This window comes from Urocampus carinirostris, chromosome 6, assembly GCF_059441175.1.
Source record: "Urocampus carinirostris isolate Australia breed hairy pipefish chromosome 6, RoL_Ucar_1.0, whole genome shotgun sequence".
NCBI classification, from domain to species: domain Eukaryota; kingdom Metazoa; phylum Chordata; class Actinopteri; order Syngnathiformes; family Syngnathidae; genus Urocampus; species Urocampus carinirostris.
This window is the reverse complement of record NC_142354.1, coordinates 29,364,351-29,386,605: the sequence shown is the minus strand read 5'-3', so window position 1 is coordinate 29,386,605 and position 22,255 is coordinate 29,364,351. Positions and strand designations below refer to the sequence as shown.

Below are 22,255 nucleotides of genomic sequence, written 5' to 3'. Positions count from 1 at the left end.
AATGCTTTCAATGAAATGATTTTACATTCTTGTTTATTTATATAAAGTCCAAAATAATGCACAAGACAGAAACAAACAACTTACCCCAAAATATTTTTGGACTTAAGCTAAATAAAAATATTTCTGAAACCCCCCAGTTCAAAAAGTGGTCTCAAAAAATAGGAAGATACAGATCAGTCTTCGGAACTAAGTGGGGATAAATTCTGATGTGCAAAGAATGGGAGAAAACTGTTATTTTTTGGAATTTTGTTTTCAAAAGCGCTTTGTTCTCTACTCACCCTGTATCTTAAAGCACAGCATGAACCAAAGACAGGAAGTCACGTATGTGACTTTCATGTTGTAAGGACAAGTGAAAAAAAAACACACACACATATATATATATATATATATATATATATATATATATATATATATATATATATATATATATGTGTGTGTTTTTTATAGATGTATATATATATACATATTAAAAAAAAAAAAAAACAGTAAACATTTTTTGCGATTGTGCCTTTTTAAATAAACAGCATCACAATAATAAATAGAAAAGTAAATACCAAATCCCGAAAATGGACTTCTTCACACCGGCATACTCGTATTGCCATATAACAGGGGTGGGCAAACTTTTGGAGTCGTGGGCCACAATGAGTTGAAAAAAAATTGTCCGAGGGGCTTTGCCTGGAGGAAAAGCAAGATGGATCTGATTATTTTGTATCTGCTAATACACGGTCTTGATCCGATGCCTCAGCAATATATTTTATATGTATATATTTTCAAAAACATGTATTTCATTTTTGAGCTTTTGTTGTTGCAGTTTTTCACTTATTTTCATTGTAAACATTTGATTCATAAAGACAAAATAAAGAGTTTTTTTATTTAGATTTTTTAGATTAGTAGCAATGATATGTAAGCACGCAGACATTTACATGCACATGCTATATTTCATTTTTATTCATGTATACAATGACAGTTTAATTAAATTGGTTTTAAAACACCCAGAATTAAATTAAAAAAAAAACAAAAAAACAAACAACCTCAAATTCAAATAGGGCTAGCTCAGAAGATGTTGTTTTCACATCTTCTAAAAATCTCAATACAAATAAATACATAATTCAAAAAATGTTAAGTACAGAAAAATGTAGTGAGATATTTGAATGTTATAATTACAATTGAGAAGCGAAATTAATAATAAAAACATTATGTTATGATATGATTACATTTGAGCACTATTCCACATAGGAAGTAGTCTTATGCCCAAACGTGAGCCTGAAATTGGGGTTGGGTTGGGCCTGGAATGTCAATCATTACGTTTGGGTTCAGGTTTGTCTCTTAGTGCCCTTCTTTAAATTATCCACCAGTCATTGGTTTTTGTTTCTTTTTCTGTCGGACCCAGAGAAACGAATGGGCTTTACTACCTGCGGGCCCGGGTGTGATCGGGCCGATTTTTTCAGGCTCGGTCTTCTATCTAATACACATTAATGCTCAATGAAAACATTATCTTTACGGGTTCTTGGAGACATAGATAAAGACATTGGGGACAAAACTGGCAACAATCCAACACAGTTTTATTAGTAATATACATTTTTTTTAACCATTTCATATCTTTAACATTTTTGTTTTGCGGCCCGTGGGCCATTGTTGGCCCACCCCTGCCCAACAAAAACCAAATGTGTCAATGTAAGCAAACCTGTAAAAAGAGGTGGCCCCACTTTGGAGGACTCCATCCCAGTAAGGCCACATGGACGGAAATCTTGCCTTGCAACATTTCAACCGACTGTCGACGTCTCAGGTTTTGAGGCACTTGGTGGACCCAACAGACAGTAACAATACATCATTCTTGCTCCGTGTTCGCATTTGATTGTCAAATTAAAAATTAAGAGCACTTGCTGAGGTCATACGATTGTTGTACTTCCTAAACCAAAATGCACTCTGGGGATTAGCACATGTACTATATTCCTTTTATCGAACGAAGGATGAACCTGAAGCGCTGTGCAACAAGGAGTTCAGGCAGGTTGCTGCGGATTGATGTTCATGTGAGGGGGGTGACCGAGGAGACCGATTCGCTGCTTCTGTTTCCTTTGCTCCGTCATCTGCAAGAACAAATGCGAATCAACGTTTTGAACTGTGATGTGAACGGGAGAGTTTTGATCAGGGTGACAGGAAAGTGAGCTCGAAGGCGTTAGCGTCTACTGGCATTGACTAGTTTTCTCAGTCATTTCCTGGATGTTTTCTTTTTCTAAAGACGTAAAAACAGGAAGAGGTGATTTCATTGTTCATTCTTCCGTTAATCGGGCATGTCGTGCTTTGTCTGCAAACGGCGAAGCTGTATCATGTGATTGGCTGGGTTGCATGTCAATCGTTTTGGGAAGCTAAGCAGGCAAATTAAAAGGCTTTTATATTTTTATGATTTTCATATTTGCATTCTAGAATCATTTTGAGACTTTTTTTTACCTATCTTACTCTATTCTTAATGCTTAACATTTTGTTTCAGCTGCAGAATAGAAAAAGTACATTGAGTAAGTGAGGTGGGTTGTTTATATTGTGAGGCTTAATGCCACTTTTTCCGATCTTATACTGGTCCAAGGGCTACATGGATACATCCACCCACCAAAAATAGTTTTTTTTTGTCATTTATTTTCCTTAAATAAGGGAACCAGACTATAAGGCGCTACAGTCGTAACGTCAATAAATCAGTCAGATAGTTCAGTCAAACTTATTAACCCCTTAACATTCCGACGGCCCGCAAAGAAGCAAATACATGTCTCAGACACGTACAGACACGGTGTCTGTACAATGTCACCAATCACTCAAATGTGTCATTCCACATATCATTAGGAAGTTTAAACTCTTGGGATTCAAGAAATTCCAACCATTTCAAAATTTATTTTTTGCTGACAATTGTGTAGACAGCAAAGTAAGAATTTCATTGTACGGAGGAACAAGTTTCTTTACTGTGCATATGACAATAAACGCTTTGAATTGAATTTAAAGATAGACTCGTCACAGAAACATCAAGATCAGTCTTCAACAAGATACTGGGAAAATATAAAGCTGGGGTAGCTCACCAAAGTCGTCTTGCAGCCATCACGTTCAATAATAATACACAACCATGGTCCTCTTACGTCCGTGAGTGGAGTAAATCCAACCGTGTAAAATACTCACACACTCCAAAACACGCAATAAGGCCGACTAATAAAATAAAAAAAATCGCCAAAGAGCATCTGTGTATTGATGGACATTTCTTGTTGCTAGCAGTCTGTTTAGCCCCATAATTCCTGTTTACAAATACAGACCAGTAAAAAATGTTTTCTCCAGGTCGTAGCGCAACTTAACAGTGAATCACCTCTTTTTCGACCAATTGCAGGCTTTGTTTTACGCTGTTTTAGCACGAGTCTGTAAATGCTTAAAAGGACCCGACTCCTTTACCTCCGAATAACTTTAGCCAATAGTGACTGATTAAAAAAATGATTGACACATTGATTAGGAAGTGAAACACCGGTATATATATCCCAGCATACACCGCGGAGTACTTCGCCAACAGGGGGGGGAAAATCGTTGCGAGACCTTGCGACTCATTATTGATCTATTGAGGCGCACTGTATTATAAGGCCCTGTCAGCTTTTTAAAAAAGGCTTTTAGGTGTGCCTTTTAGTGTGGAAAATACAGTATTTGGATTTAATATGCTTGTTATGGATCTCTAAGTTAAAAGGGACAGTCTGTATCATTTGACCGCTACATATCGCTGTATAGTGTAATGCAACCAAAAATGATTGCTAAAAAGCTCTGAGCTCCTTGTATGTGAGGCTTGTGTTACTTAAAATAAACGTTTGTTAATACAATCGTATCTTATGAAATTTTTTACCATAAGGAACTACTAAATAAGACACACTGTCTCTTTAAATTAAACTTCACTCTAAAAAAATGTTGGTTCAAAAATAACACATTTTCGATTCATTCCTCGGGCTAATTTAACCCAACTGCTGGGCTGTTCCGAAAAAACAAAACAAAAAAAAAACCCACACCCAAAGTTAATTCATTTTAATAATAACATGTTTCAAAGCAGTCACGCCAAATTGGGTTGCCTTGTTAACGTAGCCACTGTCATAGTTATGGGTCAAATCAATTTTTTTTTTTTAGCTTTCTCAATCGCAATACTAAGACTAAGCAGATGTGCGCGTTTACATGGCTTTACATAATCCAAATACTGCCAATATTCTTTTTCCAAACGGATTTGTGCCTGCATGTAAAATGGGTCGGATCAATTATTATTATTATCATTTTCCAAATAAAATCACTCAATTCTAATGAAGTAATTTTGGCCAGTATTGGATTGAATACCGATAGCGTGGATTGAATCAGGCCTTGTCTAGTCTACCAAATCATTGCATTTACAGTGTAATCTAATCCAGTCCATCTAAAACTAAACTATTTCCCTCTCGACTATAATATAAATTCCGATTTGCGTGCACGTGTGTGCGTTTGTAAGTGGCTTATGGGTTCCGAAACAGCTGGACTGATTTTTGTGAAAATGTACACAGTAGTACATTAGGCCCCTGGGAGTGTCTATAACTAGGTTTGGTGTCAAACCACCCCAAATAAATACCAACAAAATAGATAAACATCTGCTTTCGTGTACAAGCGTCTCAGGAGCTGCATGCGTCATAATGCTCTCTGGCACTCTCTAATGGCTCCATGGCTCTTTTTCAACAAACAACGGCCCCAACAACCTCACTCAAGTAGAGAGTCTGGCAACGCCAAGCCTGGCAACGCCAAGCCCCCCCATTATGCCTGATTGTACATATCACAAGTGGTTTCCCAGAGCATCTTTCAGTACCTAATATTAAGGGATAAAGAATCGGGTATATTGTCTTAAAACTCATTAACACAATGTACAGTATTTAAATATAATCCAACCAACAGGAAAATATTAAAATACACCTTCACGGTCGACCGTCAAATTTACCTGTTCCTTGAGCTCTGTCAGTTGCCCCGACAGGTTGGCCACCAGCCTCATGGTGGACTCCAATTTCTCTTGTAAGCTCCTGATTTCGTTCTGCTCGCCTTCCGCATCACTGCTCACCAGAGACATGGCCCTCATTCTGGGAAACCAGTCCAGATTATGCTCCTGTACAGAATAAGCAGTTTTTACTCGTTATTACTATTAAGAAGAACGTACCCACTCACAATCACTGGTCACTTCATTTGGTACAACTGCATTGAAATGGATGTTAGGTTGTGGTTGTGTGTGATTAGAGGTAACTTTATTTGGTTGTCATTTTTTTCTTCTCCATTTTTTAATGATTATAAGAAACATTTTGGCATTATCTACAAAATCAGCTGTGATACTTACACATGAAAAAACACAAATCCCTCATATAACATTTTATTGAAAAGTAATCATACGTTCAAGTCACACATTTCCTTAACACGCCCACACGCAATTTAAGGAAGTCGATGTATAGTTAGCATCCAGGTGTTTACCTTGATCATCTCGGCCACGTAACTCTCTGGGCCCGTGTATTCTGTCGAATCTTTGACTTTTACCAACACGATGAAGAATAAATAATGCCACATGTTGTGTTCCTCTTTAATGTGCTCCTCAAACGTCACCGTTTTGTTGTCGAATTTGTCTCTTTCCAGTCCTGGAGAGAAGGGGCGGTAAGATGACTGAGGTTACTGTACAAATGGGTGACGGGTAGATCAGTCTTTTTCAACCAGTGAGCTGCAGGATATTGCCCAATGTCATCTATGCAAAAAAAAAAAAAAAAGTATACTTTCTTACAGTGATCAGCCAAGTAATTTTAAAATTCATCCATATCAGTAGGTGGCAGCACATTATTTTAGGGCTTGTTCCCCGAGCGTTTCTGACAAAAAGAAGTTTGGCCTAGCTCAAAAAAGTTTAAAAAATACTGGTTTAACCGTATGTAGTGCATTTCTGCTGTAATTATCATCTTTTTTTTGCAAAATCCGTGATTCAGAATCAGTAAGTAAAATTGGAAAACTCTGATATTATTTTCATGCAATTTTTAGTCACACACGGTTTTCTTCAAAACTACTATTTATATATCAACAGCACTAGTGGTATCCTCATCTGGAGTAGCAACAATTATAATAATATAATTCATAATCCTGAAGGGTTTGAGTTCTCATACTGGTTATTGAAAATCCCTAACTATTGTTTAAGAAAAAGCAAAATAGCATTTTCGGGGGAACGCTGGCAGTTGTCAGTGTTTAAATGACAAATAAACAATTTCCGTGATAAGTTGACCAACCATCCAACAGATAAGAATAATAATAAAGAATCTAATGGATAAGAATTAGGACCTGCCATGACCTATTTTACTGACTCTGATTTCTTTATCTTAGCAAAGTGTTCTGGATGATTCTACACATTAAAATTTTGAGTTTAAAATGTCCCTAACTTGAACAAAAATATAACAAAGAGTAGACTTGATTTCTAAAATGATTTCTGTTCAATAATCACACTTTCTAATGGCAAGCCCAAAATAATTGAACAACCAGTACATGGATGAAAGTATTCTGAGAGAAAATCTTAAAGTGAAAATAACAAAATATGACTTCCTGCAATTGACTTGTTTTTGAAAATCTCCAACAGCGCTCGTCTTGGGATCAAGAGATCGCAGTTCGAATCCCGGCTCCTCCGTGTTACATGTCGAAGTGTCCTTGGGTAAGACACTGAACCCCTAAATACCCCCAATAAGCAGGTTAGCGCCTTACATGGCTGCACGGCCGTTATTGGGAAATGTGAAGCACACTGTAAAGCGCTTTGAGAAGTCTTGACTTGAAAAGCGCTATACAAATGCACCAAAATTAATTTTTGAATGAAGTACAGTAACACGCTTAACACTGCCCCTGCATTAGACCAAACTTGTCTAAGTGACTTTCTTTGATCCAAACACTTCCTAAAACCAAGCCACGTGATTTGAATAGCTCCCATATTTCCCTCTTGGATGTTTTTGCTTTATTTGTGGAGTTCCTGGCAATTATGTAAAAAAATGCAGCTCCTGTCCATTCGTACTGGTTCTAGAAAAGGGAGGACTCATCAAGTCTTCACACGGCCGTTCAAATTTGATTTTTACATCATGTTTCAACAAGGCCCTAATATACGCATGGGCGTCTATTTTTTAACCTCTTAAAGCTCCTGTAAAATTCCCCTTAATGTCCCAAACCAATACGTACTCAAGGTAAATTAAATGCTTTTTTTTTTGCAATCAAATGCCTGCAAAAGACTGTAGCATGGGCATCTCCGCTGGAAAACGGGTGAGACATTATCTTTAAGCCTTACCTGGTACCTTGTCAAACTTAATCACTATGTAAAAAAAAATATACATTGTATTGTCCACATTTTTCTAAGGGTAGGTCTAGCCGTTTCCAGAGAAAGCCATTAGGAGACGACAAGTTTAGAGCTATAAAAACTGTGTATTTTACTCAATTTTTTCAGACATTTTGAAAGAGTTGTAAATGTTTTTACTTCTCTTTTCAGAAGTCAATCAAGGATTGTGCACACTTACACATTATAAAGCTGCATAAAGAGGAATCACGAGTGGCGTTATGCACGTTTATTTTGGGGTATAAAGTATCTGCGTACTGTTCTTTTCAAATTTAATTGGCGAACCAATGTGTCAATGATCTTTTGATTTTGTTACAACTGGCTAAAATGATAAGGCCCTTATAGGCTAATGCGGGATGAGGACCTTGAAAAAAAGCCTGCTATTGGCCAAGAGTGGTGTTAATCAAAACTTAAGAGGCTAACAACCATATCGGAAATCATCTGACAAGTCCGTTTATTTTTAAAGCAGAATTATGGAGCAAAAATAAAACTGATGACAACAAGGAATGTCCAACGATGCAGAAATGCCTTTAGGCAGATTCTTTTAATCTGTCGGCATTATCATGTGTTCTGGAGTAAATGTTTTACACAGTTAGATTCACTGGATGGTCCTGATGTAACATGGCCATGTTTGCAGACGTTCAACTTATTTGATGACTGCCATTGGTGAGCTACGTCAGCTTTAAAGTTTTCTTGTCAAAGACTGATCATGGTGATTCTTGAAATGAATCCCAAGAATTAAGGCTTTCTAATGATATACGGCATAACGTATTTCAGTGACTGGTAACTTTGTACAGCTGGTTAAACATTATTAATATATTCAAGCATGTGCACACCAGGTCAGGCATCCCAGGTGAACGTTAGAATACTGCTAAACAGATTATTTTTTTCAATTAGGCGTTGAACATGTAGTGTTCCTCAACACAATAATGCAAATATTTTTAAATGTATTCCATGTGGCGGGGGACTCGACAAATTAAGTCTCAAAGTGACCTGTATTGCTTATTTGCGGTAGATCTGTGACGCGAATGAAGGAACAAAACATCTCAAAATGGCGAATCCCATTAACACAACATATGAGGCTAGCTCTGAGGATAGCTTGTCGTGAATAGCAATTGCATACTGTGTTTTTACACGGTGTGGGTTGTGGTTGGTAAAATGTTGTCTGGCTAGCACCCAGTTATGGGCACCTTGTGATTGAGGGCTACAGTATATAAATAAACATGACGACTTGACTTCCTTAGTTAGTTTATTCCTGGCCGGCTTCTCGTTTATCACCGTAGATGTTGCCGCTTTTCGTTGTTGGTTTCCGGTTAGCTTGGCTGCTCAAATAATTGGAATATACTGATAAAAATTATATTTATTTTATCTTCACATTTTGAATTTTTAAGAATGTGGGAATACTTTATGAATGTCAGGCAACATGGGCAAACATAAATCGTATAGAAGGAGAACACTGTTACATCACCAAGTCAGCCATCGCCTCTGACTCACTCATGTTAAATAAGGCCAGGCCACCGGGGCAGCTGCCGTCTCTATGGTTTCCACAGGAACGGTGCAGGAACCGGAGACGAAGGGCGCCCATCCCTACACGCTCAAGTGCCTCTCAGTCATTCTCCCAGCTTTTATAAGACATCGATCTCCGTTGCGGACACTCATTAGGAATTTAGGTCTGCCTCAACTGATTGATTGGTGGCAAGAAAAGCCTTGAGCAGTTGATTTTGAAAGTTGGATGAACACAGATTCTTCTTTATTTGTGCAGAATCTTTGTAACCCAACATGGAAGGATGCAGTACGTGCAGCTGCTTACTGTTTTGAAAGAAATGTTGTCAAGCGTGCTTCCTGTCACAGTTAAGTCCTCAACTCGAAAAAAAATAAGGGATTTGAGGGGTTTGCGTTTTTTTTAATTTTTTTTTTTTAGATTTTAATCAGCCGTATATTATAAATTAGCAGTAGCTAAACTTAATATGCATAACATCTGATGCTAACCTTGCATTTATAATAATGTAAGATTAATATGTTACCCAAAAATAAATCAATGAATAAAATATAAAATTCCTTTTCTTAACCTAAATAAAATTGTCAAAATAAGATTTGTTTGTGCTCAAATGTAATTTTGCTGCCTGTGGTTTGGACAATTATGTGTGTTTTGATTAAATAACTTTTGGTGGTTTACTAGAAATACCTAAAACAATTAAAACTGAAAAACCACAAAAATACTGATACAAAAGTGCTACAAAAATACTGCTATTGTAATAGTTAAAAAAAGACTACAAAATTCCAACAGAAATAATGAAAATAATTATACTTCAATGCTACTTCAGAAATACTACTACAGAAATACCACAGTTGAAGGAACACATACTTTTCTATTAGTGCGGAGTCTTGAAAAAGGAAATTGCTTTTCTCAAACTGAAAATTAAAATGGCATATTTAAAATGGTATACATTTATATAGCGCTTTCCTAGTCACTTAAGACCTCCCCAAGCGGTTCAGTGTCTTGCCCAAGGACACTTTAACATTTAAACCAGAGGAGCCGAGAGTCCACCCATTGACCTCTCAATCCCAAAACGAGCGCTCTGCCTCGTGAGCTACTGCCGCCTTAAAACATTGTCAAAATAATTTTTCTTGTGCTCAAATGCCATTCTGTTGTCTGAGATTTAGACAAAATTATGTGTTATGCTTAAAAGAGCTTTGGGAGGTTTAAAAAAAAAAAAATACCTAAAATTGAAATTTAAAAAAATATACTATATAAAAAAAGCATGTCAGTCAACAAATGTAATAGAAAAAAATAATCACAACTGCAAATGGGAATAAAAACGATTTACATGAGGCAAATAAGCAACTCGGATATATTCATTGCAAAATTTGTAATCTACTTTGGTATTCTTGCACATATTTTACTTTGAATATTAGTGTATTTATATATTTTCAATTTAGTTATTTTCATATGGATATATATTGGCTGGTTGTTGGATCCCTTAACCACTTCATCTGAGCAGCTGCGGCAAGTACAGTCTGGTGGCAATGTATATATGTACAGTATATCATTTAAAAGCAATTAAGGTAAAACAAATGAATATGTTTGTATTGATTACAATAAAATATTTTTTATGTTTAATACAATTTTTATTTGTATGACTGGATATACAAGCACATACATAATACATACAGTACACACACACACACACACACACACACACACACACACACACACACACACACACACACACACACACACACACACACACACACACACACACACACACACACACACACACAAACATAAATTTGTATTTATTAATTACATATTTATTGAATGCATCTCATGTTTGTACATATTTATTTATTTATGTATACTGGCATTTTGGTCGTGTGTACCGTAGCAGTCTAAAATAGACTCTTTGAATAACTGGCAATATTATAAGGATTAAGCTTGACATATGAACAATTTGCCAAGATAAGAAAAATGGGTCAAGAAGGACGATATAGCCTATCTGCCTGTGTCTTCAGACAGTATTTTTTGTATTAAGTGTTAAAGATTAGGTTTTCTGTCTCTGTGTGGATGTGTTTGGTATTTCAAAAGTTTATCAGTAATACATGTCTAAAAAGAATTTTAGCTTATCAGCAGAAGCAGCATTCAAAGTGTAACATTTGCTTCATGTGTGCCAAATGAATGATTAACAACAGTAAGGTAAGTCATTTCCGCATTCAAACAACAGTTAACCACACTCAAATTTTACTTTACAAAATAACCAGCCGAGCACAAAGGTTTGAATTGCAACATTCACCCACTAACTCACTTGGGGATAAATAGGAGGGGGACTGGGATTGTTATTCATATCACATTCGGCAGAGGTTTACTCATTGATTTCGCAAGTGAAAAATATTTAAGCAGTGACTGAGGTCCGCACTCTCTGACGTCATCTCACGTCTGGTTTCTCTTTTAGTGATAAAGCTCATTGTGTGCAAAGTTTGGTTGAAGTGGTCTCACCACAAATGAAGCAGGTGGTCTTCAACACTTCTTCTTTCTTTTGCTTTTCACTTCTCAGGTCCGCAAAGGTGTCGATGATGACACCAAAGATGAGGTTTAAGACGATGATGATGACCATGAAGAAGAACAGCAAGTCATAAACCACTCGGGCTGCAAACAGTGGCTCCTGTTAAAACGCAAAAAGTGAAGAAGTAAATTCTGCTCTTTTGTAGACGATTTCTAGTATCAAATCTATTTGTGAAGCATTTTTCAGGCAATAACCTGAAACACCAAATACACAGATGCATACAATGGTTGGAATACAATAAAAACAAAATAGTAGTAGAAATAGGATTATGGCAAGGCACAGACTAACCAAGTGAGGAAAGTGATATGACGGGGGCTTATTCACACTGATACGTAGGGACGGCTGCAGACGGCCTCAGGAGTTTCAGCCATTGAACCACACCCTACAAGTTAGCCACCTACCACCCCACATGTGCAAACATTGAAATAATAAAAATAAAAACTGCAGTACAAAAACATAATCCTTTGAAATAAAGGAAAGTATGTTACAATACAAGGTTAGAAGTAAAACAAATCAAACTAAATAAAAATGATCAATTGAAAGCCATTTAAAAAAGTGGGTTTTAACAATATAAAGGGTTGAGGACCGAAATGGCTGAATGCTGCTTCACAATAAGTTTTTGTCATCACCCTAGGAGCTCAGGGACCACGAGGACTGATATATTAAAAGCAAATCAGAGAGATAAGATGGCTCAAGACCGTAAAGACGTTTAAAAACTTTTAAAAGCACCCTAAAATTTATGCCAATTCTGCAAATTTTAAAACTGGTGTAATGTGATCCCTCCCCGACCCCAGTAAGCAAACGAGATTCTGAATTTTGAAGTAACTGCAAGCTGTACTTTAGAAAGACCAGAGAGCAGGGTATTACAACAATCTAAAGGAGAAGATACAAAATCGGCCATCAGCACCTTCGTGATTCCCCGAGAGAGAAATGGGCGGACACTGGCTATATTCTTCAAATGCTAAAACCCAATTTTAGTTATATTTCTGATACGTGGAATAAAATTGAACTCAGAGCCCAAAAAACACCCACATCAACAAAGTCTGAAGGTCTAAAAAATTGTAGTTTTGGTAAATGGTTCTCTTTCTGACTTTTAAGGACCGATGACTAAGACCTCTGTAACTACTTTTCTGATTACGATCATGATACTGTTTCATATCAAGGCTATGACCCAAAGGTCAAACCTTTACGCAAGTATAAACAGGGAATGAGTATAAAACAAGGTTGACCTGAGTTGTTACGGACAGTGAAACATAAGAACGAAGATGTAACCGGCCAGATGCTATCGATGGCGGAAAGCCAGATAATCTCTTTAGGACAAACGATGCAAACATGTTATTAGCCAAATGGTTGTAAAATATGTCTACACCGACAACCAGGCCAAAAGTCTTACACTAGCTTTCAGGACAAAAATGGTGTACAAACATAACAATATTGAGTCTTCATTGATAATGGTATCAAACTGAAGCAATTTGACTCAAAATGTATGCATACAAAGACACAAATCAGAGCGCTTTTACCTAAAATGGATCAGGGATTGGAAAAGGGCTCTCAATATGATGGAGGACATATCTAAAATGCCTTTTTTTCGGACGATAAGTCACTTTGTTATAGGTTGGCTGTATACTCCAAATTGATTTATACAAGAAAAAATATCCATGATTTTACTCATTTTATACACCGGAAATTACCATAATCTCTTACATTGAAAATCAGATTAGACCAAAGGCGAAGCTAGTTTTCGGTTAAAGAGAAGAAGCCAAATTTCAGCATAGAATAAGCTAGTTTTTGGCTTACAAGAGGTTAATTTTCAGCATAGGAACATAGGTTAGTTTTTAGAGTAGATCGTTTTTGGCTTACAATAATGAAGATTTTAGTGTAAATTAAGATAGCCTCTACTTTTATGCTGAAAACTAGCTTCTTCTAAGCCAAAATTTAGCTTATTTTACACTGAAATTGGACTTTTTCCTGTCAACTGAAAACTAGCTTTTTCTATGCTGAAAAATAAATGTTTCTTCTATGATGAAAACTAACTTCTTGTTAACTAAAAACTAGTTTATTGTACACTGAAATCTCATCTCATCTCATTAGCCGTACCGCTTATCCTCATTAGGGTCGCGGGGGGGCTGGAGCCCATCCCAGCCATCTCCGGGCAGTGGGCAGGGGACACCCTGAACTGGTTGCCAGCCAATCGCAGGGCACACAGGGACAGACAACTCATTCGCTCTGTTTTCTTGTAAACCGCAAATTAACTTCTTTTTCTATACTGAAAACTCGCTTCACGTTGAAAGCCCAAAACTACCTTATTGTATGCCAAAATCTGACTTATTCCTGTAAACTGAAAACTAGCTTATTTTACACAAAAATCTGTCTATTGGTATTCCGAAATCATTTATGCTGAAAATGAGCTTATTCTTCTATGCAGAAAACTCGCTTCTTCTTGTAAACCAAAAACTATCTGCTTCTTTTTTTACGCGCCAAAAACAATATCTTCTTTATGTGGCGTGGAAATTGAGTGTCGGCTTGTACGCTAACATTTAGCAACATGTTCTTATGTGCCAAAAGCTAGCATAACCTTTTTTAATAATTTAACTGTACTGTTTCACAGGGACGAAAAAAGCAAATTACAGCATATTTATAGGTGGGTAGTAACATTATATATTTATTCCATTACTTGAGTACTTGGGAAACCTTTGGCGGAACACATACTACTTCTGGGAATAGTTTTACCACACTGTACTTTTTATTTTTCTTGGAGTAGATAATGGTGATTTTTTTTTTTCATTCAATAAACTTAGCTGGAGCTGTTAGTTAAGCAAACACAATATTTTCAGTCTGCACAAAATATTTAACAGTAATTATCAAAAAAATTCAAATATATTTGACATAATTGAACTAATCGAATCAAACATGTAATATTAGCGGATCATTTACTTGTTTGCTTATTGCCAAAATGTTCTTTTTCTGTTTTTGTCTATAGCATTTCTTTTTTTCCAAAATAATACAAATTTTACATAGTAGTATTACTCTGTACTATTTTTAGAGAATAGTTCTTTTTTTAACCTGAATTTGATCGAATTATTCATTCAATTTGAGGTTAGCCTACTAAAACTTTGGCTGCTCTTCTCAGGGTGACTGAAAACACTGCAATATAAACCAACAAGAGCAATTAGGTTTTGAGTGTTTTCCAAAGGAGCTTTTGTATTGGATCTCATTACATGCGCACCGATTTCGAATTGCTTAGGGCAGTGAGAAGTTTTTATAAAGGATAAGGTTGCCTACCAATTACAATTTGTTGCAGGTTTGTGCTTGTGTGCTACTTTTGTCAGTGGTCTAATTTTGCTCTGAGTAGCAGCCTTGCTTTTATTTACCAGCACACACAATAAGACTTTGGATCCTCTTCAGAGGAATTGGCACAGTTAAAAACTAACATCAGTAGGGAAACACAACTATGCCCATTTAAAACTTTTTAAGTGAGGATTTTTTTTTTTCAAGCCGACTCACACGACTAGCAACGTACGCACCTCTTTAGAAGGCTTTCGGAGAACATCACCGACGCCCCCGCCGCTCCTCAGGCCGTGACTCAGAACAGTGACAATACACATCAGCAGAGAGTCGCACGTCCGCTCCATGTCGCTATCCTCTGAGTCGCTGTTGTGCGCATCTGAGGTGACAGAAAGCGCAAACGAAAAATCGAATATGATACACAAGGCCGTATAACGGAATCCTGTTAAATAAATCTGTAATTGCTGGTCACGTGAATTGGGTATAATTCTATGAAATCAGTCAAAACAAGCAGAACACGTTTTGAATACGAACCTCGTTATATGCCACGTATTGGCAAAACTAGTGAATTTACACTAGAAACTAAAACGGCATCACAAAACCATTTCTGGGTGGAGTTTGCCTTTTTGGCAGGGTCATCAGCACTTGAAAATGGAAAACCCAAAGAGTAAGAGGCCATTTTTTCATCCATCTAGTTATTTGTTTAATTACATACATCATTTGAATATAGATACGAATATATACAAAATGCAAAGTCTTTTAAGGGACACAGTGCCTTTAATATGTCACAAAAGCAAAGGACAAAAGTCATTACCCCAAATTTTGTTTCTCAAAAAGCATGAAAGCCACAAGTGACGCAATGCGTATTGAACGATATGATACTATTTTTTTCGGAACAAAATTGTTTTTTCCCCAGTAGCAGTGGTTAGCACATTCGCCTAACACGTGAAAGGATGCTTCTTCTGCTACTGGTAATCAGTGAAACCAGTACTATCTGTTTCACATGGGGGAGCAAACCCCTACCCAAAAACACGGCCTAAAGAGGGATGGGCCAGGCTTCACTCGCCCAAAGGCACACCACAGGAACTGGTGCCCCAACAACCCTGGTGGTTCAGGGATCTGTGAACCGAGAACTACATATATATGATTTGGAAAAGATAAAACTCAAGATGCAAAAATTCAGGGAGAAACCAAAAGAAAACTGGAGACTTGAAGTTGAAAATCTGCTGTTGAGTCATCCTCTCTCTTTTTTGATGAACAAATGCTGAGTGAACAAAACAAAAAATCCCGAGTCTGCCTTTTTCACATCTTGGGTAACCTACTGGACTGTCTGAAAAGCTGTTAAGTCAGCAAAACAATAAATGCCATTCAGCTTTTTGGGCAGTTCACATCTGGTGTAACCTACCTGCCTGTAAAAGATGGTGTTCTGACCTGGAAGAGTGGAATGTCTTTCTGGGAAATAATTCTGAGTCAGCAAAACCAAATGTGCCAAGTCAGATATTTGGGGCATTTTTCACATCTAGGGTAACATACCTGAATGCCTGTGAAAGATGATGGTCAAATATTTTTTGGGATGGACAGATACACAGACAAACTTTTATATATATATATACATATATATATATATATTACACTGTACATCCCTAGGTCCCAAACCAAAACATTATAACTTCTCTTGCCCGCTGATGATATCTAAAGCAATTCTAAATGTTTGATCGTCAGTTGCGGCATTTATCAAAATTTTAAGAGCCAAAGCACACTTTTTTCAGTAAAAAATCTCGGAGCACACCGTCTGTCGAGAATATTTTAAAAAATTGGGATTTTTTTTTTTTTTAAAGTTTAAAAGGATCACATTGGCTATATTGACAGTATAACGTTTTGGGAATCATAGTTGCTCAGGTAGTACACTGGTTATTAATTTCAGTTCATAGTTTTGCTGCAAATTTGGATTATACTTAATCTTTAACCTGTTTTTCCAAGTTTTACTCTATCTTTATTTTGTTCTTTTCTTGTAAAATAACAAAAATAATACTTAAGTGAGCAAAAAGTATTTTCCAGGATGGCAGAGACCCTTATAAACTCTTGGCTTGCTCGATATGAGTTCTATTTGAAAAATATGTTTATGTGTCTTATTATGATTACCAATGAAAAGGAAGTCAAAACAAAAATGTTTTGTTGATACAGAATGTTCAAACAGATACAGGCTTTGTCAGAACTGATACTGTTGACAGGTCAGGAAAACAACTTGAATTTCAGCACATGCGGATTTATCATCAACCAAGTGCTTCTCTTCAGGAAACTAGCTTTAGTTTATATTCATAATGTGCTTTAGTACTGTATAGATTTATAACCACTTTAGACAAATGTATCAAATAAGGCTTTACGACCACAATTGCTTTTTAGTCGCCCCTCCACTTCAAGTAATTTTTTTTCACAGCCAAGAATTTCACATGCTAAAGCGCGGGCATGTCCATGTCCCATGATAGTCACAGAGTTCAAATGTGAACTATTGAGGTCAAATGACATGTGATGTGGTTGCAGTCATGAGAAGGATCAATGCCTGTTGTAAATAGTAAGACAGATATTGCTTCATAAGAACCCGGAACTCCCCTTTTGCAGCATTACCTTCGTGCACACTCGCGGCAGTGCAGTTTTGCGCTTGACATATCTTGCTAGACAGAAACTCACTGGCTACGCCGGCACCATTTTCTGCACAGAAGGTGGCAACAAAGACAATAAAGCACAACTCTCCAAAAAGAACAAACATCTATGTTGATTTTCTTCACTTAGTGTTGTGTTGGGAATGCGATCCACTTCCAGGATGAAGTCATCTTTGAAGAAAATATAGCCGACGATGGAAAACAAATAGACCAGGATGAGCGCAAGCACTGCGGTCAATACAATGGAGCGACCATTGCGCGTCACACTCTTGATGACATTCAGCAACGTTTCTTCTCGGTACACAAGATCAAACAGCTGCAAGGGCAAAACACAGAAAATTTGATTAAAGAACAAAAATTCATTTTGATACATTAAGATCATTTTCCCTTTTGTGTCAATATCTCAGACATGACATTTTTGCAACAATATTTGGTTACATTTTGGAAAGCTCTGGCTTAAAAATAAACAAAGGCCACAAACCAATAAAACAAATATGAACCCATAAGGTCTCAAAGGATGGTAAGCCACAAATGAAATATTCTCATGATTTCCCTATATGCAGGTTCTTACCAAAAGACTGTAGAAAAAGACGTGAACAAAGACACCCAGACTGCAGATGAGCAGGTAGGTGAAATGGTACAGGAACTCAAAGTCCATCACCATGGCTTTGTAACCTCGACTGAAGGTGCCGCGGTTCCCCAAAAAGCTCATCAAGAAGATTATTTTATTACACACCTGAAAGATAAATAGCAGCATAGTAACAATCCGTGATGGAATGATGAATATACGTATGTATTCATCTGTTGTAGTTTAAGACATACCATTGAATTATTCAGGTTTTTACAAGTACATTGGGTTGACCTTGACCAGGAACACCTAGCTGTAAATGTATAACGTACTATTTGGAAAAATGTAAATATGGCAAAAATAGTAATTTCATTTTTCAATTGATACATTTTACAAATTATTTTTACCTCACCAACATCAAGTTTAAAAGAATGAGTGAGTTTTTGAGAAGCGATGAAAGTGTGATTTTTAATTTGCTGTTTTCTTCAAAATGCAATCATGAAGCCATCGATAGTACAAATGTCTTTAAAATTGAAAAACGTGACAATATATCCTTTTCTCGAACTTGCTTTAAAAGCGAAAAAAAATCCCTGTTAGCAGGCAATTTTGCTTATTTTAATTACCATTTTTGAAATTCTTTATCAAAGATGTTTTGTTGTAAACCAAAAATACTCTAGTTTATTTATACTTTTTCTCATTTGATTACATTTACTGTACCTTATTTTTCTGGTAAAGTAAGAAAAATACTTGAAATGAAAAAAAGTTTGGTCAGTAAAATTGTGGTAAAATAATTTTACTTTTTGAACTAAAAATGAAAAAGAATACTAAACATACTAAAACATGTGCAGAAAGGAAATATTGATCACTTTGATTTTTTAACACTACAAAATCAAGATAAATATGTTGTAAAAAATTTTTTTTTAAAATGTGCTCAATTATCTGCCAAAGGGGCAACATTTATTGGATTTGTAAATATAATGAAACAAATTAAGGCTTTTGTAACTAGGAGCAGAGAGACAATTTCCCAAACATTTTCTGTTCATGCTATTCGAAGCATTGTTGTCGACGTCTGCACCTCATTCTCCAAATACATTTCCAAATAAAGGCCCGTTGATCCTCAATTCTGAGTATTGTGTTAAAAAATGGCAAATTGCGATAAATAAGGTTGAGAACTCACATTGAAGGCACCTAGAAGGAACAGAGTTGGCTCAAGGCCAACTGAGAAAATGAGACGGAGGATGGCAATGATGACTAGCGCTCGGATCCCAAGCGGTTTGGGCATGATGACGACTATAATGAGTGTTACCAGCACCCCCGCCCACAGCAAAGCAGATAGGTGTGTGTCCAGCGTACCTGCAAGGAAAACAGGCCAATCGATTTAACTTGCAGACCTCGAGAAACTGCTGATTAGCTTTAACAGCAAAGTCCCTATAGGGTTTTAATGTTGCAAGGTCATCACAAGGAAAGGATGACAATGCAGTTTGAAGCTTGAAACGTGTTTGACTAAAGAGTGTGTAGTGGATTAATCTTGCGGAAAACCCTGGGGCTTTCATTAGCGGCACTGAAGTCACTTACATAACACCTCGAAGTAGTTGACGGAACATTTTGAGCATATGTGCTAGCCTTGAGTGAGGAAAAAGACTTGACACATTGCCACATGAAATTCAAGAGGTTTATGAAGCAACGTGTTACGAATATGAAAAAGCAGAATTTATAAAAGAGAAAAAAATTAATAACAAGGCCACGCCCTAGTTTGTTATAATCTTCCTGTAGTGTATAGAATAGTGGTCGGGAACGTATTGGCTCGCGAGCTAGATATGGCCTTTTACATGAGAACATCTGAGGCGTGTTCAGGAGAGTGAGTGATTGCTATCGCGAGCTATCGCTAGCTTCTGAACGGCCAGTGATTATTGAGCGCTCGCGTGCCCGAGTAATCACGGGAGAAAGACCGCTTACTTTGATTTCCAACATGGCGTCGACAGTGCAGAAGATGGAGGATCTCACCCTGACGAGTGCTGTTGGCGATGTAATATATAGTCTTACATTGCCTGGTAATGTTTGTGAACAATGCAAGACAGGTATGACCCTTCCACTGCGTTTAGGATAACCTTAACTGTGTCAATATGCGAACTGTCGCTCATATCAGCCAACTCGCTCAAAGCAAGCTGTAGAACGAAATCCATTGTACTGTCGTCGGCCATTTTGGATCAGTAAGGCAATCACAGTGAGTGATTACAACCGTTCAGCAGTGCGCGGCAAGCGATTAACAAGAGACTACATGTCTGATCACTCTCCTGAACACGCCTCTGGCTTGTAGATAAACTAACTACCGTCTACAGTCACGGTGGAACACAAACAGACCCCGTTTTGGCTGTTTGTCTTTATAGAATCCTATAAATGGAAGCTCATTAATCAATTGATGTTTTTGTTGTGACACTTTATGATGAAAACCCATTGGAAAAACGGTTAAAACTCTAAAATGCTAGCCTAACACCCAGGACAATTTGATTGGGTGAGCGGTAGAGGTGTGCAGATATATGCACACATAGCACACTCCCCTCTCTATCTCGCCCTCTGCGCCAGGTATGGCTCTTTTCAAGAGTACATCTTGATAAAATTCACTATTATACATCTAGTATTGCAGTATTTTGTGACATTTCTACAAATAACTGCTCGCACTTTTGTTGAAAATCTTTCTTTACAACAAAAAGTATGGGCAAAATGAGACTCAATGATCTCGAGTAACTGCGGGATAGAGACAGATTTTAAGGGGTATATTTGTTGATATGGGACACAGGCTCTAATATCATTCTTAATATTTCATACTTTTTATCAAATCAACAAAAGTCAAACAGTGAAATCAAATGAATAAATAGCTTTTGTCTGGAGAGCGGGTCTAGCAGTTTTGTAGAAAATGTCTTAAAATATTTGTATCCGCTTTCAAGGCTCTTTTGAGTCAAAAGGCTCCCTGACCCAAGGTATAGAATAATTTTCATACAAAGACCCAAAGGACACATGGCAAAAGAAACTTTTCAAAGCACAGTCGTCCAAAATTGTTCCCCCATAGACTTCCTTTCCACCCTCCTTGGCTGCCTGGGCCGCCTTCCCCTCCTCTGGTCCTCGCCTCCTCCCAACCCATGTAGCGATCATATGACAGGTGCCACTTACATAACAGGCCACCTCTAAAAATACTTTGGCTGAAAGATTCATCAGAGAGAAACAGGGAGCCACGCAGCAGAGCCAGAAATGTGACAGACAAAAGGAGGGACAATAACATGCGACATTTGTAATTGCCTTTGGAGGTACAAAGAGATTGTTCAGGTTCACAGGCATCAATTAGATTGGTAAGAATGGGAAGAATGTGGCAAGCATGAGTTGCTTGCACGCGTTGCGTTAACCCTCGCGGTGAAGTCAATAGCCGGTCAGGCATGCGTGCACGTATGTAATGTATGTTGATACCTATAACGCGAGAACAGCCTGACCTAGATCTCAGGCTCTTACAACATTAGCCTCAACTCTTTGGCAAAGAAGGACAATGTGTGTGTGTGTGTATGTGTGTGTGTGTGTGTGTGTGTGGGGGGGGGGGGTCATAAGGGGGGGTGGTCAAGTGTGAGCAAGAGCAAGAGGACAAAGGCTACACTGCCATAAAAGTGCTCGTTAAAACCAACCAAATGTATACTCTTCACTTCACGTGATGCTTTGGGAAAACAGTGAGACATTACTCATTCCGAGTACTCACTTGAACTGTGATCAAAACAAGCAAAACACAGCCTCTCGCCCCCAAAAGTGACGGACTCCTTCTTTGTGACTCAAAGCAGTCTGGAAACTAATCTAGAAGGCATATTTGTCTTTGTGCAAAGGGTGTGTCCTATACAAAGACAGGGTTATTCTCAGGTCAGGCGGTTTAATTACTGGTCAGGTGATAGAAGTCAGCAGATCAGAACTTTTGAGAAAAGCAGATCAGTGGGTCTGGCGCCCAAGAGAATGATTCATATCCCTTTCAGAATTTCCTGGTATCATGTGGTTCTTGAACACATCGATTATTTTTGGTTTCTCAATTTGCAGACAATGCATGGCTTAATGCTGGCTGTGACCAACTTACTCAAATGCAACCAGATTTACAGAGCGTGCTGGAAAAAAAAATCGGATCGGAAATTTTGACCTTATTAGGTACTTGAAAATCATAAGAGTACACTCAAGTGTTTTGGACCAAAAAGCAAACCAGCCACTGTATGACTTCAGTTATAATACATTTTTTATCACTTGCTCCTTGCTGAAGGTGTATTTGCGTGAGAATAAAATGTAGGGATGGGCGAGTACCAAAACCAGGTAT

The 22,255-nt window shown here is 37.4% G+C and overlaps 1 protein-coding gene across 3 annotated transcripts in view; it reads right to left on the bottom strand.

Annotated features, from left to right (window-relative positions):
• Positions 1–1,541: 1,541 nt before the first annotated feature.
• Positions 1,542–22,255, bottom strand: part of LOC148364527 (inositol 1,4,5-trisphosphate-gated calcium channel ITPR1-like) — an 86,991-nt gene continuing 66,277 nt past the window's right edge. For all 3 annotated transcript variants that reach the window (XM_088338667.1, XM_088338669.1, XM_088338668.1), the window contains 9 exons: positions 19,100–19,275; positions 17,926–18,090; positions 17,481–17,670; positions 17,320–17,403; positions 14,934–15,073; positions 11,343–11,508; positions 5,479–5,639; positions 4,961–5,122; positions 1,542–2,087 (listed from right to left, as the gene is read on the bottom strand). In XM_088338667.1, the coding sequence (XP_088194793.1) occupies positions 2,001–2,087; positions 4,961–5,122; positions 5,479–5,639; positions 11,343–11,508; positions 14,934–15,073; positions 17,320–17,403; positions 17,481–17,670; positions 17,926–18,090; positions 19,100–19,275 (1,331 nt within the window). In that variant the 3' untranslated portion in view covers positions 1,542–2,000. The remainder of the gene's footprint in view (positions 2,088–4,960; positions 5,123–5,478; positions 5,640–11,342; positions 11,509–14,933; positions 15,074–17,319; positions 17,404–17,480; positions 17,671–17,925; positions 18,091–19,099; positions 19,276–22,255) is intronic.